General features: G+C 44.8%; 7 protein-coding genes across 7 annotated transcripts; 3 read left to right on the top strand and 4 right to left on the bottom strand.

Annotated features, from left to right (window-relative positions):
• Window positions 1-2255: 2255 nt before the first annotated feature.
• F5J12DRAFT_895400 (uncharacterized protein) lies at window positions 2256-3479 on the bottom strand (the record flags this gene model as incomplete). The annotated part of the gene is made up of 6 exons (XM_051747824.1): window positions 2256-2657; window positions 2710-2817; window positions 2874-3005; window positions 3080-3144; window positions 3211-3247; window positions 3300-3479. The coding sequence occupies 6 exons, from the start codon at window positions 3477-3479 to the stop codon at window positions 2256-2258; spliced, it is 924 nt and encodes a 307-aa protein (XP_051597467.1).
• Window positions 3480-4352: 873 nt separating this feature from the next.
• On the bottom strand, window positions 4353-4631 carry F5J12DRAFT_724714 (uncharacterized protein; the record flags this gene model as incomplete). Its single annotated transcript, XM_051741556.1, has 1 exon — window positions 4353-4631. One exon carries the CDS (start codon window positions 4629-4631, stop codon window positions 4353-4355), a length of 279 nt encoding a protein of 92 aa, XP_051597466.1.
• A 1206-nt stretch (window positions 4632-5837) lies between these two features.
• F5J12DRAFT_895399 (uncharacterized protein) lies at window positions 5838-6725 on the bottom strand (the record flags this gene model as incomplete). Its single annotated transcript, XM_051747823.1, has 3 exons — window positions 5838-6287; window positions 6337-6553; window positions 6607-6725. 3 exons carry the CDS (start codon window positions 6723-6725, stop codon window positions 5838-5840), a joined length of 786 nt encoding a protein of 261 aa, XP_051597465.1.
• Window positions 6726-11526: 4801 nt separating this feature from the next.
• Window positions 11527-11769, bottom strand: F5J12DRAFT_724663 (uncharacterized protein; the record flags this gene model as incomplete). Its single annotated transcript, XM_051741549.1, has 1 exon — window positions 11527-11769. A coding segment is annotated over one exon (243 nt), but the record flags the coding sequence as incomplete, so codon positions are not given.
• Window positions 11770-13123: 1354 nt separating this feature from the next.
• Window positions 13124-14102, top strand: F5J12DRAFT_784828 (uncharacterized protein; the record flags this gene model as incomplete). Its single annotated transcript, XM_051743116.1, has 4 exons — window positions 13124-13258; window positions 13310-13414; window positions 13463-13730; window positions 14056-14102. 4 exons carry the CDS (start codon window positions 13124-13126, stop codon window positions 14100-14102), a joined length of 555 nt encoding a protein of 184 aa, XP_051597463.1.
• Window positions 14103-14841: 739 nt separating this feature from the next.
• On the top strand, window positions 14842-15598 carry F5J12DRAFT_287650 (uncharacterized protein). The gene has a single exon (XM_051738746.1). It carries the CDS (start codon window positions 14927-14929, stop codon window positions 15563-15565), a length of 639 nt encoding a protein of 212 aa, XP_051597462.1. The 5' UTR covers window positions 14842-14926; the 3' UTR covers window positions 15566-15598.
• Window positions 15599-16288: 690 nt separating this feature from the next.
• Window positions 16289-17300, top strand: F5J12DRAFT_848881 (uncharacterized protein). Its single transcript, XM_051746451.1, has 4 exons — window positions 16289-16388; window positions 16435-16670; window positions 16728-17080; window positions 17133-17300. The coding sequence occupies exons 1-4, from the start codon at window positions 16313-16315 to the stop codon at window positions 17185-17187; spliced, it is 720 nt and encodes a 239-aa protein (XP_051597461.1). The 5' UTR covers window positions 16289-16312; the 3' UTR covers window positions 17188-17300.
• Window positions 17301-17429: the final 129 nt, after the last annotated feature.

Raw genomic sequence — 17429 nt, 5'->3', positions numbered from 1 at the left:
GGTTGGGTGAGACTGGTTGAGACTGGGGTAGAGCCAGTCTAGGGTGGTCTAGACATGGTTATGACAGGCTCCCTCATTGGCTATGCTGATGTGGACTGGGCCACAGATGTTAATGACCACTGCTCAGTCTCAGGCTACATCTTTACCCTGTCTGGTGGAGCTGTAAGCTGGTCTTCAAAGAAACAGACCTCTGTAGTTCTGTCAAGCACAGAGGCCAAGTACATGGCTGTTTCAGCAGCTGGAAAGGAACTTCTTTGGGTTCACACCTTACTCCATGAACTAGATGCAGTCAAGATCATACAACCAACTCCCCTTCTAGTCAACAATCAATCTGTGATAACACTGACAGCTAATGCCATGTTTCATGATCACACCAAGCACATATCAATCTGTCATCATTTTATTCATGAAAAGGTGGAGAGTGGAGACTTGGCAGTCCAGTATGTGTCTATGAATGAGCAGGTGGCTGATGTACTCACCAAGGGGCTATCATGCAAGAAGCATGAGCATTTCTCTTCTGGTATGGGTATTATTTCCTAAGTCTTGTTATGCTGAGGGGGTGTGTTGAAGTGTTGTCCCCTCTACCTGACTTTTGCTTACATCATACAAGCTTACATAATAAATCTTCGCACTTAGGATGTTTGTTTTTCCTTCAGGTGTACCTCAGACTTCTTCTAACTGAAGCCTGTGGTAACTGTTCTCCTTTTTTAATTAATAGCTACCTTACTGACTTACTACTGTAGTCTCCTTCCTAGGTCCCTCATCTTGGCCTACCTTCAAGACAGGGCTGCCTTGGCCAGCAACCTAAGGTGCTAGTGGAGTTGCATTATCCAGAGTAGCTGAGTCATAGGTGAGGGGGTGAAGATGTTCATGTCCTTTCTGGAAATTATGGTCACCTTGTTTACAAGGTCACTCCAGCCTGAAATTGAGATGCTTTTTTCAACATCCGCACACATGCCTCTCCAACAACTCTGTGCAGGAAATGCCACCAGCCACATTGGCAGTGCAGGACACTTAAGGAAATAAACTGTATTCTACAGATGCTCATGAGCCAGCATGTAATCATCTGTATACACTCCTGGAGGACTCTGTCACTTCCCACCACCATTTCATGTCAATGTCCAATTTCTCCAAACATTCATCCTCTCTCTGCAAGTATTCACTCAGGTGCTGTGTGAAAAGCTGTATGTTGAAGTCTCTTAGCAGGTGGATTGTCTCATGTCCTCAGCTATGAGACAGTGCCACATATGTGTTGAATGGGGTTATTTGTCCTGTGGGAGGTGTGCCAATGTCCGTGATGCAGTGTTTGACAGTTTGTGCTTGGGTGCAATAATCTGTGAAAGCATATGCAGGCATTATGGGCAACTGTACTCGCGAGATTGTGGATCTTTTCCCCCCAGCTGTTGTGATGGTGAATGTTCTACAGATAGGTGTCACCGGCAGCACTCCACTGCCTAGCCCTGGCAGTGTACTGGCTTTGGTACATTTCATTTCCACAAGCACATACAGTGATGGATATTGCAGCTGAATGACCTTGTTGGCTGTCCCCTCGACACTCTCCCTCGAGTCAAGGACAATGTTAACCACCCAACCTCATGCACCATTTGCCATGTCAAGATCTGTTGTGATGTTGAAAGTCACCATCACCTCCATGCTGATCATCAGCTCCACTTCATCTGACAACCCACCATGTTCCACATGGCTAAGTGGCAGGGGGGTCAAATTTAGGTCAAGAGGGGTGTATATTCATGTGAGGTAGTGTATTATGCCTCATTTAGAATTTTTGTCAAATACTTTATAGACCAGGTAAATAACAGAAATGGGTCCCATTGTATGGACTGAGGGGAGCCCTCAAAAGGAATGATGTAGCATCACCACACTTAATGTTGCCACAGCATGAGACCAGAGGTAAACTTGAGGTTCAGGCCATAGTCCATTATAACACTGTAAGAATGTAGTGTCTACTGTTATGAATTACATTCAAATACTGACAAGGTTTATATAATTGGAGGGTCCAATGTAGTACTTTATTAGCATAATATCTATAGCCATTGAATAGAGAACATGCAAATAAATGTCAAATAGCCTACATGGGTTCATTGTGTTGTTATTGAGAATCATACCTTACAAATGATGACTTGCTATGGCTTGGGTTGCACACATATAATGTATAAGTCTTAAGAAATGCATATCATTAATCAACATTCAATGATGATATTATGATACAAAGTTTGCCAAGCTATGGAGTAGGGTATCTAAGCCCATGCCATGGTGCCCTGGAGAACCTTGTGCCATTTGATTGTGACACATTCAAATGGAGGGGTGAGATTGTCATCCTCAGCAGGGAACTGCAGCAGATCCAACTTCAAAGCATTGTGATAAAACCTGTTGGGACATTTGAGTTGCAAGTGACAGGATTGGGGGGAAAAAGGTGCAAATGTGTTTACGAATCTTTGACATTCTGCTGGTGTACCTTCATTACAAGCTTCCTTTATGATCTCTTGCACAAGACAGTCGACATATTTCCAGAAGTTGGTCATGTTCCAGGTGTGCTCAGTGTCCAGTTGTTCTTCATCATTCATGCCCTCATCACCTACAGCTTCCCTCACTGCCTTGGATTCTTCAATGACTGTTTGAAAGTTGATGAAGCAGGAGCACTGGGGAACATTGCAGGTCAGTATATGTATGCTCAAAAGGGGGGACATGTACCAGAAAAGTGAACCTTGCCCAATGCACTTTGGTGATTTCGGGACCCAGGTCCATCAGTGACCTTGCAAGAACTGAGATATTTGCTTTGTTTGTAATGCTATTAGAGATCTAGCACACATGCACAGTCAGTGTAATGAATTGTTCTGGTTGGATCTAGACCTGACCTTTTGCTTCATGATGCTCTGCTGCATTGTCAAATTCTCCTTGATGAAGACACTGATCTTGTTGGAAAGTTCTGTATTCTGGAAAGCTGATGATGGTAAATTGAAAATTGATGGGTGGTGCTTGGCACAAGCCTGCTCCTCAAATTGGTGATGTGGGATAAATACAAATAAAAACTTATGAAGACCCAGTCTGCCAAACCACTGACATAAGCTGTTAGGTTTGGAGCAGTGAGACAAATTTGCAGGCAGTCTTTCATGACAGACTCATAGTCTTGAGATCCAATGTATTCATGCACCTTTGCCTGCTATTGTGCCTCAGAGGAGGCAATCAATGTACCCATGAGACTGATCATCATGAGCTTTGGATCTTCAAGCTGTATGGCTGTTAACGATGACTTTTCAAGACTGCTGAGAGTTGTAACATACCTCTGAAAATGTTGCCAGGGATCCTTCAGGCAAACCCTTGTCTTTACAGACCTGATCTGCAGAGAGGCGATGGTGTTTCACTTCCTCTTGGTTTTCTGCAGAGTCAGAACATGGATGCCTACTACCAACTGATGAGGAGAGAGATTGGGAGTGTTTGTCATCCAGATCATCCCAGGACATGATGGGACAGAAGCCAGCATCAGAGGACTTGCCAGTGGCTTGACTTTGAGAATTTGCTTCATTTTGTTGCTGGCTTGAATTTCCCTCTGAGAGCATTTGATACTGTGAAAGCAAGCTTGGTTGTGTGCACATGGCAGTGACAGGAAGTGGTGGCACAAGTCAAGGCTTGCCACAGTGTTGAAAATTTGAATACACACACTGTGCCAAGTTGTCACATCACATGCACAGATGGAGAGATGAATATACATTACAAATTTATGGGAACTACAAACTTATCCCCCTTCATTTAAATTAAAGCTATGTAAAAAATGTGCTGGGATACCACCTGTTGCAGAAGATCTACTATGAGTTGAAGTCCCCTGCTGGGCAGCTGAGGACCTAGGATCAAGCTGGTGCTGTGGGTGGCCCACCACTGCAGTAAGTGCATGGTGGGGATTGTCTGGTAATTTTTGCTGGGGGGCTTGCAAATGTCCTGGATGGTACTGTGGGTAGGCCATCCAGGGGGGTGCATGGGGGGGGGGGGGCTGGTGGGTGTGATGACTGGTGTTGTGAAGGCCATGCCATATGGGTTGGCTGCTGTGGTATATGCAACATTCTATAGCCCAGGTTGGTTGCAGAATGTGCAGGTGCAGTAAGCATGGCATTGAGTTCTCCACTATGGCTCCTATCTGCAGTGTTCATTCCATCACTCCTGGGCCCTTCCTTTTCAACCACTGATTCTTCTGCCCTCCCCTTCCCTTTTTGCCTTGTTGATTTTACAGAACCTGCTACTGATGTAGATGTCACAGGGGTTTCCTTGTTCCCATGTTCAGCAATAGCTGCCTCCTTGGTATTTCCCCTTTTTTGACTATGCACAACTTTGGCTGCATTCAGTCATAGTGAGTGATGGTCAACAACAATGGAAGAGTCAATTTGACTGTGGAGAGCCTTTGGAATGACAGCAGAAATGAACTGATAGTTGTGCAATGCATGAGTATTGAGGAGATAAGCATTTGTTGATGCATGGACAACAGTGAGGTGCATCTTTGTTGTCTCAACATGCTCTTGTTGAACAGGCACATGTTGCATTTCTTTGCAGTTTTTCCCCTCTGCCATGCAGTCATGTTGCACATTGACCACAGACAATATATCCTTCCAAAAGATGAGTACCATGTAACAATAACTCCAACAATCTACATACCTCTGGAGTGACTATGAGTTGGTGGATAGTTTCTGGAACCCTGAGCTGTGGCACATGAAGGGTTGGATGAAGTTCAGGCAAAAATTTAAAACAGTGCACAGCAATATGTTGTGCATGGTGTTTCCCATGCGGAACAAGGATTTCATCCACCATAGCCACACAAAGCTGAAGACATTTATCAGCAATGGTTGTGCCTCCTTGGAATATGCTTACCCCCATGTCTTCAGGAGCTTTTTTCAAGCTGTTATGCTTAACAACAACATGACTTCCAACATCTGCTTTATCAAGGCTGACTAGTAGTAAATGCTGGGCATTTATAGTAGAGGCTACTTCTTTTTGACACTTGACCATCCTCACCAGGCATGTTGATGGTTGCAGATAAAGTCAGGTGCCACTGAATGCATGGGGAGATCTTGCTTCTCTTTCCTTGGTCCCCTGGAATTGTTAGGTAATTGTGCATAGCCTGTCAAGCACTGAGTGAATATGTCAATACTACAGCAAATAGGCAAGGCCTACCAGGTGATTTCTCAGATGAACTGGGCAATCCTAACCAATGGGACTGCTCTGGATGTGCTTTCAAGAATGTTGTGATGTGCTCCCCTGCATGCACCCATTTCTTCATCTTCTCATCATACCAATGCCCCCCAGTGACCTGTATGTTTGATAATATCTTGGCCTGAAAATGCTGGCAAGTATCATGGCTTGGTGCCTGTTGATTGCTATAAATTGATGCCAACCAGAAGACATGGTTAAATGATTCATATCATTCAGTGGAGAATAGAATTGCAGGCCCAAAGCATCGAATGTAGTCAGGAAGATGGAGAAGGAAGTGAAACTTGGCCTTGGTAATCAGGATGCTGGGAGCACACTGGGCACTAATGCTGAGAAAGTTCTGAATTGTGTGAGTTAATGTTGCCTGAAATTTATTAATGCCATGAACAATCAATGCATCAGTGCACTCACCAAGTATTCATCCACATCATCAATGGCTGTGTGCCATAGGAGTACAATCAATTCACCAATCACTGTCCAGCCATCCAAGACATGTTGTGGGACAAGGTCATATATTAGATATGGCATGACCTGAGCAAGGCTTTTGAAGTGCTTTCCAATAAGTCCATCCCTTGTAATGACAAATATACTCTGCTCCAAGTGTAGGTGAGTTGAGACCATCTTTGTTAATGGACTCCAGCATGTGCCTTGAAGAGGTTGAGTTGTTGGGCCTTCTCAAGAATATAGGTAGTCAGTCCCCAGAAGTATTTAACAATACCAAGAAGAATAGTGTGGAGGATTTCTGTGGGTGTATCCTGATGGATGTTGACACCAGGCATTCCAAGAAGTGGATTTATATGGTCATCAAGAGACAGTCCACCCAATGCCAGTTCAAATTCCTTTTCCAGCTTCACCTGAACCTCTGCTTCAGGCTTGGCTGGTACTCCTGCCTTGCACTTTCTCAACTGCTTCCCAAGCTCCAATAAATGGTTTATGATAGACATTGACACTGGGTCACATATGCCAGAACTGGCAACTGCACCCTTGAGTTTCTCTGTCCCCCCAGGCAGCTTAGCCAACTCCACCTGCTTCTTGATCTCTGCTAATGTTCTTTCAGGGGTGCAGAGTTCACCACACTGGACTAAAAGTAGGTCAGTCATCCAATGTGACATGGACTGTACACACCTCAAATAGATTCATATAGCCAGAGTCAGACATCTTCTCTTGATTTGTTCCACCAACATTACATGTCCCGCAGAAGTAGTTGCAATGAAGTCCTGCATGGCTGCACTCCTCTGCCTGCATTGGATTGTCTCCTGCAATGAAAACATTGTATTCAATGAGCATGACCTCTGCTTTGTACTTGCAGTCCCAGGTGATGACTCCCTCCTCCATTGTTTTCCTAATTATGACAGAGTCAGAAATCAATTGAACTCTGCACAATTTGGTACTCACCTTACAGATTTTGACACACCATTCATGAGCTCCAAGGGTGTAGCATGTGGTGATGATGTAACAAAGTGAATGCAAAATTCCTTCTCAACCATTTCCCTTGGCATGGATGCATTGGACATATAGACAACATGATGCTTGTTCCATTGTTTTGATATGTTGCCTGAGACATCATCCATGAACAGGATGAGAGGGACAGATAGCACTAAACAACCTCCAGACTTGATATGGAGTGGATTTGGCATAAGTTTTCCAAAGCATGCTGAGGACTCTACAAAAACATTTCCACCAATAAAAAACATGCCAAAAGGAAAAACTCACCTGTAAAGCCATTTTTGAATTCATCATTGTTTGCCTGGATATCTGTAAAGGTACAAAAAAATGTTGTGATGGGAGTAATGACTTGTTCTGGATCAACAGAAAAGCCAATCTATCCAGTGTCAGTCAGTCATGCAGCAGCTCATCACAACTCAGGTCACTTACATCAGTGCATGAAACTGAATGGCCAATTGCCAGGATCTCTGGGTCTTGCTCAGCATTCTTCTGCACACAGAAAAACTTTGTTGGAATAAAATAAGCCCCATTGCTTTTTTGCAAAATTTCATCAACAAAGTATGCATTGCTTCCAACCTTACAGCAGTTTGCAGTACCAAGGGCACCGGCCAAACACAACAAAACTCATAGGTATCCTAGATAAAATATATATCTCAAATATTTCACTCAATTCTTGATGGATCTGAAAGAAAATTTGATATTCTGAATCAGCATTATCAGCTCTAGGGGATGATGTAGAAATCATGATGAAATAGCTGCTATTTTGGACAGGAAAAAATACTTGGTCATTCTGAGCATATAACAACAATTGCAAGTGATTTACACATTTCTATGGCTGTAAATGCCTCTAGCCATGATCTATACACTGGTGGTGAGGGAACCATGGTGAAAATCCAGTGGTTTTTCCATTGTTTTGTACCAACAGAGAGCAATCTGCACTCCAAATGGTGCCAATCATGAAACAAAAATTGCTCACTCCACATTGCATATTTTTTTACAAAAGTTTCAGATCCATAAAGCCCTTCAAAATACCTAGGGAACAGTATCATACAGAAACACACTTTGTTTCACACTTGTTGAGGTAGTTGTCCATGCCTGTCTTATCTTTGTGTGTGAGTTGTGCATGCTGACTAATGAGCCTCATCCCAGACACACACCACACACAACATGTCTTCCTCATGGGTAACAAAAAGTCTGCGAGTGCTCGCAGGCTGCGAAAAACTGGCTCCCAAAGCAGTTTTCCCATCAATCAAGTTCCTGACACTAGCTCCATCTGTTCCCAGGACATGGCACCTTGTTCAGAAACTCCTGACCTTGACAAGGATGGCCTTGGTATCACACCTGATGACACTGATGGCACTTTGGCACACTCTCCTGTTGACACACTCAAGCAAAAATCCATCCAGCTCAGCGTCAAGCCAGTATCTTGCAAGGAAAACTCCCCAGAACTTGACAAAAGTATGTTATTTCATCTTGCAATGTACTTGTCGCCCCTTACTACCCTGATTTATTAGATGTCATTTTACTGGTGCCTCAAGCGGCAAATGAGGGATCCAAGCGCCTTGTTTTCTCACAATGGACTCCATTTTCAGAGGTCCTGGATGAAATCTACAGCACTATTGGGTGTCAGAATTTTGCACGCAAACCTACACTCTCATACAAGCTCTCAACTTCTGCTCAGAAGGATGATGCCATCAATCTTGGAATGCCAGCTGACTGGGATGGATGCTTAGAGGAGGTAAATTCTGCATGGAAGAAGAAGAAAGACTCGGTCGTCTCAGTCAAGATTCTTGTTAGCGAACAGGTGTGTTTCAAATTGTTTTGTGGTCAGTATGATACTTATTCATTGTCAAAACTAGTATATGTCTACCCTATGTGCAATGTGTGGCAAGAAGAAGCCACCAGGAAAAGGCAAAAATCCTCCCCTTCTCGATCTTGACAATGACAGATCCAGTGTGGATGATGAAGACAGTGCTGTGATTGAAAAGGAAAACAAATCCCTCATGGAGCTGGAGAAGTCACTGAAGTTGTGTCAGCATTGTGGTCCCTCCAAATACTGCAAGATCAACCATGCTGGCCAACATGTAAACCTGACATTCAACCAGCATCGAGGGTGGGCACTCGCACTTGTAAGTTTCATTGTTAGTGGCTACATCGATCAATTTACTGACGGTGACAGGGACATGAGATGCATGGAGTCATGCTGAAGACCCCACCAAAAGGCGATCTATTTTCAGAATTCCATGCTCCACAAAGTGACAAGACCTTGTCAACATCAGCCACACAAATGCCCCTCAACAGTCCCTATATGTCGATGTATGGATGGCCCCCCATGCCCCCCATGCCCCCCATGCCCCCAATGATGCCTCTGGTGTATCAGGCTCCAGCAACTCCAGTGACACCTACCATGGGCAAGAAGCGAGGTGAGCTGTCTCCCAGTGAGCTCAACTATGACACCCAGCCAACATATCCAATGATCGTTGACTTCCTCACCAAGCTCGATGCAAGTTTTCCAAAGCACAAACTATCTGTTTATATTCCACAATTCAAAGTGATGGACTTTTACAACATTGATGAACTTAGAAGCCTGAGCAAGGAACAGCTCATGAAGGACTTTGGTATGAGCCTCAGGAATTCACACTTTTTACTGTCTGAGGTTGCACAAGCTGTTCGGCAGGTGGAATGCAAAAAACACACAAGGGTAGAGTAGATACTCCCTACATACATCATGTCCTTCACAGTAATTGTTATAGCAAGCATACATTGCACAAATTTCGGGTATGCATCAGTGTGACAACCAACATACATGTTGCATACAGACACAAGCTACAAAGCTACAAATATCCTGCATTATAGAACCACCCACGCACAGCTTCTGGAGTGACTGTATCAAGTGTGCCATAGAGAAACAAATATGGAAGTGTTTTGTCTCCAGATTCAATGATAGCACGGAACTGATTGCCATGGTGGCAAATGTAGGCCTTCAAGTACGAGAAACACTCTTCAATTGGGTTCAAATCAGGGGAATATGGAGGTAGATAAACAAGTTTGATGCCACTGTAATAGTTACTTGAGTTTGTGTACTGAAAAAAAAAAAAAAGAAAAAAAAACATACCGTTCCCAGCAGAGTTCTTCTACACCATCAACATGATGGATTCTGCAATTATCCATCACAAGTACACTATGAGGGGCCAGATATGGATTCATGATGTCAAGGAGTCCACAAAGATAGTTGAGAAAGTGATTGCCATTGTACACGCCTACTTTGATATGGCTGTAAATTATCCCACTCATCATCAGAGCTGGAAGGATGGAATATCTGTTGGAAAGAGTGTTATGTAAAGAAGGCAACATCATATGGAGAATACATACCGTGTCCCACGAATGAAGTTGCAACGCTTGTGTGCCCGCATACTAGAATGGCTCCATCCATTCAGGCAAAACATTGTAAGTACATTCACAGCGCTTTCATCAATACAGACAATGTGGTCAGGAGAGTCTTCACCAATTGCCATGGTGAACTCGTGACGTGCTTCCTCACTGTGCTCACTGGCAATTTGAGAAAGCTAAAATATGATGATGTCAGTGTCTGAAAATTGAGATCAAAGCGTATATGTCGTACCTTTTTTGAAGACAGACCCAAACGTTTGAGTGTACACCATATTGTTGCAATAGAGACTTCGATGTTGTGAAGCAAGAGTAATTGTTGCTGAATTTCTTCAAGATAGAGGTTGGGGGAATGTTCAAGAAGTGCCAGCATGAACTAAGATATGGATATGATCAGCTCTCAATGCTATTTCCAATGTTAGAATGATTTAGACATACCTCTACTGCCATTTCAGACATCAAAGGTATGCACCCATCCATTTGTTGTTCACTGACAACTTCACCAGTTTCATGGTATGTCTTGAGGACATGTTGAACGACTCGAAGTGGCATGTCGAGTGAAATGGCAATAGAAGTTGTGGTCTGACCAAGTACATGAGCTTGATAGATGATTCGCTGCTTGAGATCTCGAGAGTATTGCCTGCAAGTACAACTAGAAAAGTGCCTTCTGCATGCCATATGGAAATCACTCACATGCTCACAGGCCAGTACCACAGAAAAACATGCTTGCGCATCGAGGCAGCTGACTTGATTAGTCAGCATGCACAACTCACACACAAAGATAAGACAGGCATGGACAACTACCTCAACAAGTGTGAAACAAAGTGCATTTCTGTATGATACTGTTCCCTAGGTATTTTGAAGGGCTTTATGGATCTGAAACTTTTGTAAAAAAAATATGCAATGTGGAGTGAGCAATTTTTGTTACATGATTGGCACCATTTGGAGTGCAGATTGCTCTCTGTTGGTACAAAACAATGGAAAAACCACTGGATTTTCACCATGGTTCCCTCACCACCAGTGTATAGATCATGGCTAGAGGCATTTACAGCCATAGAAATGTGTAAATCACTTGCAATTGTTGTTATATGCTCAGAATGACCAAGTATTTTTTCCTGTCCAAAATAGCAGCTATTTCATCATGATTTCTACATCATCCCCTAGAGCTGATAATGCTGATTCAGAATATCAAATTTTCTTTCAGATCCACCAAGAATTGAGTGAAATATTTGAGATATATATTTTATCTAGGATACCTATGAGTTTTGTTGTGTTTGGCCGGTGCCCTCGGTACTGAAAACTGCTGTAACACCTGGTGGTGCAAGACATTGTGGAAGACCATGCAGCATTTTCTCCCCATGATAAACCTGAGACATTTTTCCTTCACCTTCCTCTGGGAAGTCCTGCATAGTAAGGCATGTAAGTGGGTTGGAATAATCCTGAGATGAAATACAAGTTAGCACTGGGCTGGGCATGAGTGATTCATACTCTTACCATTGCAATTAATTTTGCAACTGAATTCATGTAAAATGTTGTGCCAGATGGCACTGTAACCTTTTCAGTTGGATCCCCCATCAACTTCTTTATCCTTTGGTATGTTTTCTTCATACTGTAGAGAGATGGGATACCAGTTACCCCAATGGCACATGCCCAACCTAAGATTGCTCTTTTCTGGACCTCAGAGAAACACAGACATGGTGAGCTAAACAGTAGATGAGTTCTAAACTCCTGTAAACTCCACTGCTTTAACAACTCATTATCTTGAATAAGACAATTTAATTCATACCATCATGTTTGACCATGGATAGGTTGGGCAGTCAGTGGGTACTTCTTCTGGTGAGACAAATTGGTTTGGAGTGTTTGGAGCTGCAGCAGAAATATTAGTCTTGACCCCTAAAGACAAAGGTAAACATACTTATCACATCCTCACATTTAAGATCACTCCAGTGTGGATCTCCATCTTCATCAAAACATGCATCCATCTCAGGCCCCAATTCTTCACCTGATGCTGGCAATGGGCATGAGAATAATGACTCTCCCCTCTCAAGCATCCCCATGATTTCCTCATAATAGTCAGTGGATGTCAGCTCAATGGTTTTTTGTGTTTTATCCCATATGACATCAATGGCATTACCATCCACATCTCCCCCACTTCCATACAGTGAAATGCCAGGAATATCTGCAAGTAGAGCTGGAGGCACCTGCAATGGGGGTGAGCTGATATTCATTGGCTCAGGTGATACCAGTGATCTATGCATTCCATGGGACTCCTCAACATCCACCAGATTTGACTGATGCTTGCTTGTGCTGGCATGCTTAGGGACATGACAGTGGCACATTGTCAAATATTCACCATGTTTCCCTGGACAAACCAGGCATTGAACCCTGTCTGCACCAGGAACAGTCCTGAACACTGCATTTGAAAGTTCAGTTTCAAACTTACAGTACTGTTCAAGCTCACCTTTGGGGTCTGCCAATGCCTGGTGCTCTGCTGAATATCTGGGCATTTTGCAGAAAGGTAACTGTGTAAATTGATTAAAGCTAGGAAATTGTGAGTAGTACACTGGTATGTACCACTGCAGGTATGAAGGGTACAGTAATTTACTACTCACAATTGGAATTGCACCCCCTCAGGTGTGTGGCTCCCTCTGGATCTGATCAAGTGCTGTGGGGACTGGTGGTACACACACTTGTGTAGATTAATGCAACCTGGGGGGGTGAGTACATCAACACATACATACATGAAAAATGGCCCATTACCTACTTATGAGCTGACTTGTCTGGGTAATCTGCAAGTCCACTGAACTGCTTATCAGTAGTGTTGATTTTATTGAAACTGAGACTGAGTTAGGGTGTGATTCCTACTCAATTATTGACAAGGGAATTGATGGGGATAAATTGACAAGCTCAACTCACATTCACAACCAATTCTTGAAGTTTAAGGAGCTTGACAAGGTGCTGGACATCTGCTGGCGAGCATATGTTATCATGCACTGATCATCCAGTGTGGCAGTGATGTCACGTGACTGACACCAACTGCTGTTTGGCATTTTGTGCCATCAACAACACCACCAACCCCATGTCCACCAGAATGGCTACGGCCTCCATCAATGTGTCTACCATCCAATGTGTCAATGGCATTGGTCTTGGTCCAGTAAATTGTTCAATCTCATTTGATGGCCACTTGAACATTGTTGATGCACTGCCTTGCATTGTGAGGCACCTATTTCTTTCACCATCTACTGACACATTTTACCATTCACAGCCTATGCAGATATCTATCCATGTCCCTGAAGAATATTCACACCTTAGGCCATCTTTGCACACCTCTGATGCAATGCCTCATACCCCACTTCAACCTCTGTCACATGTAAGTGGCTCATATGGTGTCATGCATTGCTGCTGACAGATTTCACAGACAAATTTTCCTTACCTTCCACTTTCCCCTACTTTTAACCACCTCAATGGTGCAGCATGGACTTCCCTCACTGATGAAATTCAATTTTGGTTGGTCCACAGCATCACTGAGAAGCATTCACCCAACTGGCTATGGAGTTGGGAATTTTTCTGGATGGCATTCATTGCAGCCTTCCCTCAGTTCCCCCACAATGTGTGGCTGACCTGGAATCCATTGGTCCCAATGGAGGGTCTGTTCATTTGTAATTGGGTTTCAGAGCTCAACTCAGGTATGGTCAGCTTTGATTCACCATCGTCCATCAGAGAGCTTGTGTGGGAGAAAGTGCAGAAATTGTCCACTATATTAATGTTGTCATACAAAGACTATCATGTACACTCTTGAGTGCCTGTAGGGTAGCAATTGATTGCCATTTGTTGTCCTCGTGAAAATTCACTCCCTACCTCTGAGCAAATCACAAGTTTGCATTAATACTGGTGTTGATGTCTGATTTACAAGTACTACAGGTACAGTAGATCTAGACTTGATGTTACTTTAATATTGATAGAAGGTTAAGTATTATATCAATTTGACTGTGTGCTACTTCATTAATGTAGCATATAAGCATAAGGATTGTGGTGATAGAAATCTGAGGCACCACTGACCCCCGAGCGACCTAAAATTGACGTTCAAAAACTTGGGATAAAACGGCCCAAGAGAATGTTTCTAAAACAGATACTTGGCCTAACATTCACGAATTGGCTGGGAAATGTCTATTTCAAGGCCAAGTTCCGATTAAATATATAATTTTCGTCAAATGTTAGGTAACTGTTAGCTACATTTGGCTGTGTAGTCGATTCTGACCGCGGCCACCTTTTGGGTTCGCAGCCACTGCAAATTTTTCTGGTAACATGAGAGCCCGTCCCCCTATAGTGTCGGAAGCAGGACAAATGATCAGAGATAAACTCCCCATCGCCGCACGTTCCTTCGCAGTCTTCGAATCCCAATGCATACGGACAGCGTGGCGCGGTGTCACCAAGACTGCATCTTTCCAAGGCGATGAACTGAAGTCAGTCGGAGGACATGCTCCCTTTGTTCATCAGTGGGCACTTGCATATACTCCGCCCATAGTTGGTGAGTGGCCTGTTCGTGTTCACCACCACATTCATTGGCGGACGTGCTTTCTGCTTGCCCTGCCTGTTTGCGACGCCATCGGTCTTGTCGATTCTCTTTCGCTTTGCGTTTGCGACTTGCTGTAGCCTCTTCCTTAGCTCTGGCCGCCTCTCGGATCACATCCTGCAGATTCTGTGGCAAGTGATGTACTGCCGGCCACAATTGCGCCCATGTTCGCAAGGTTTTGGAGAGTGTCCCTGCAGGAAGAGTGTCAAACAATTCCTGCCATGTTAACGGAGCCCAGAAGTCGGTCATCCTTGAGCCAAGGTTGGCTTGCGCATCACGCGTTTCATCAACTCTCCCGCCACCTCCTTTATGGTCGCCCCCTCAAGGTCACCCCTATCGTGTGTCACATACATGCGCGTGATGTCCTCGAGATGGCCACAAACTACTTCATCCCCTGACGAATCTTCTACAAGCATGTCGCCATTGAATGCCGTTGATTCCTCGACGACCGGTAACATCAATACGTCGCTCCCCACAGTTACTGATCTCTCTGAGAGCACAGCCGCCAGTGAGGCACCACTGTCATCTTCCTCCATGGTGGAGATTCTCAAGGATAGTACTGTTGCTATTTACGCTGCCTCGCCGAATTTGGCGGCCCGTGCAGAGTTCTTCGGCGGGGCCACGGGCGACGTCGCTGTGCTGAAAGACAGCACAGACGACGTCACGGAGTTGGTTCTTAGTGGCATGTTTGAAATCGATCGTCAAGGTTTCTTTATGGGCCCGGAGGGTGGTTACTCCGCCAAGAATGCATTCGGCCGTGATTTTGTCGAAACAAAGCTCACCTGTAACCTTCTCGCGGTGCAGCGCGACTCTGTTTACGGTAGTACCCAACAAGACTTTGCGTCGATCGTCTCCAATATCAGGGCCTTGGAGAAGCTGGTGCCCATGAAAAAAGGAGAGACTTTGCTTTCATGCATCCGTGAAAGCCGTGGTCAGCCATGTATTTGACTCAGCCATGCTTTATTCAATGTAGGTCTGCATGGCGGCGTATCTTCCTGGTCTGACCGATCGCCATGCCCTCTGGTTCCACATAGAAAAAAGACAACGAGGACGATCTCGAGAGTATGTCCCGCAACGGTATGTTTTTCCATGTCCTTGATGCTCCGGCTCATCTCATGACCCCGGTTCAGAAATGGCAACAGCCAAGTGGCCTGTTCAAGAGGTTTTGAAGGACGCCCTCATCCGGGCTGCGTCTACTCACTATGTTTCGCCATTGCCCGCCTTCGACATCGATGGCATAGCCGTCGAGCCAGTCGACTACCACCGCCTGTTATGTGGTGCTATCGTTCAGGTCCACTTCGCAATTTTACACTTCTTTATCAAAGGTGATAGGAAGTCGGTGTTTACTACTGCTGCTCGTGAGATGCACATGCTGCGTGCTCCACTCCGAGTACCTGTTAACCCCCTCAAACGCGTACGTCTGAGAAATGAGGGCTCCGCTACTGGTAACAAGAAGTCCCGTATGGTGAGACATCCCCACAACTGTAATGACGATTCCTCATGTTTCTCGGGGATGTCTCCCAGTTGTAATCGCCCTGGTGGTCTTTGAAGTCGCTCCGGAGTTCCAATGGGTGACATGGGCTTAAATACATCATGTAAATTAATGTTATCCGTGAGATCTGTGACTGTCACTGAAAGTGGCATTGGTGTAACGCTTCCGCATCTCATGGTCGTCGACATGTGCATATCGTTACGATGAGAATGTCAGGGTTTCAGATGAGCGCTTGCACTGATAGTAAGTATCATCACTGTCACTTCTGTGCTCTGCGAGGTGATTTCTGCCACCATGGGCCATGACAGTCTGCTGAGTTTGTCAGGTTCTCGCTGGCACTGCGCGTGTTGTGGAGAAATGAGGCCCGATAACCTTGAAGCTATATGTCTTATTCTTGGAGACACTGCGTGCGTTCCGTTGGGGGTGATCTATCATCTCTTTCAGCACTCCGGGCATGACCAGTTTTTGAGGGGGGCGAGTCGGCATCCTATTTTTGGGTTCACCTGCTCCCAGATTTTTGACACGCCGTTGACTATATCCCTGTCTGTCATTGAGCAGCTGGTATGTCCCACCGTCTCCAGAGCTTGTTGCGTTTGATTCATTGGATTCATCACCTAGAAAAACATCATGTCCTCATTAACACCTGCGGTCGACAACAGCACTCGCTATGAAGTATGGGGCTTTTTGTTTGGCCCAAGATCTGGCCCTCGACGTTTGAATGTGCAGGTCTCTGACAGCGATGACATCCGGATCTCCGGTACACAATACCTCTTTGCCCCTGATGTCGAAATCTCGACGACGCGTGTTGAGGTTGGGATGAGGCTTTATGTCGTGTTCTTTGATCTAGGAAGTCATGAGACAGAGCGCGAAAATGCTTCCTACATCTTCGTCAAAGTGCGACCCACACATTTGACACCGATGAACATTCGCGCGGAAGACGATCTACAGGACATTATCCATGTCTTATTGGTGTAAGTATTTTCTCCCTGACCGCGTCACCTGCTTGCTAGAGTCTCTGCTCAGATTGGCTACACGCTTCCCGGCGGTTGGAACTTCCACGAGTCATACCGGTGCTTAAAATACTCGAATCTCTTCTATTTTAGGGACAGCGTGTGTTGTGGGGTGCATTTCGTTCAACTATGTCCTGGCTCCTATCTATTTGTAATATGACACGCTCTGCGTCCCCTTTCTGTGGCGCTTAGAGCGCTTGCTGCAAAACCTCTGCTGCCCCTCATCGCCCAATGTGCGCGTGCTACAACTCCTCACTGCCCCTTATGCCCATCACGCGGCGTGAAAAGAGGGCCCAAGCGCCCCTTGTGC

This window comes from Pisolithus orientalis, assembly GCF_024613125.1.
Source record: "Pisolithus orientalis strain OTSU chromosome Unknown F5J12scaffold_29, whole genome shotgun sequence".
Lineage (NCBI taxonomy): Eukaryota > Fungi > Basidiomycota > Agaricomycetes > Boletales > Pisolithaceae > Pisolithus > Pisolithus orientalis.
The sequence above is the reverse complement of the archived record's forward strand: the minus strand, read 5'-3'. Positions and strand labels throughout refer to the sequence as shown.

What these genes read in the sequence shown, in the direction of transcription:
- F5J12DRAFT_287650 (XM_051738746.1), top strand. Translation starts at nt 14,927, where the DNA reads ATGGTCGCCCCCTCAAGGTCACCCCTATCGTGTGTCACATACATGCGC.
- F5J12DRAFT_848881 (XM_051746451.1), top strand. Translation starts at nt 16,313, where the DNA reads ATGAGAATGTCAGGGTTTCAGATGAGCGCTTGCACTGATAGTAAGTAT. An exon ending in TCACTTCTGTGCTCTGCGAG is followed by an intron (nt 16,389 to 16,434) that starts GTGATTTCTGCC and finishes TGAGTTTGTCAG; the next exon opens with GTTCTCGCTGGCACTGCGCG. An exon ending in TGTCTGTCATTGAGCAGCTG is followed by an intron (nt 16,671 to 16,727) that starts GTATGTCCCACC and finishes TTCATCACCTAG; the next exon opens with AAAAACATCATGTCCTCATT.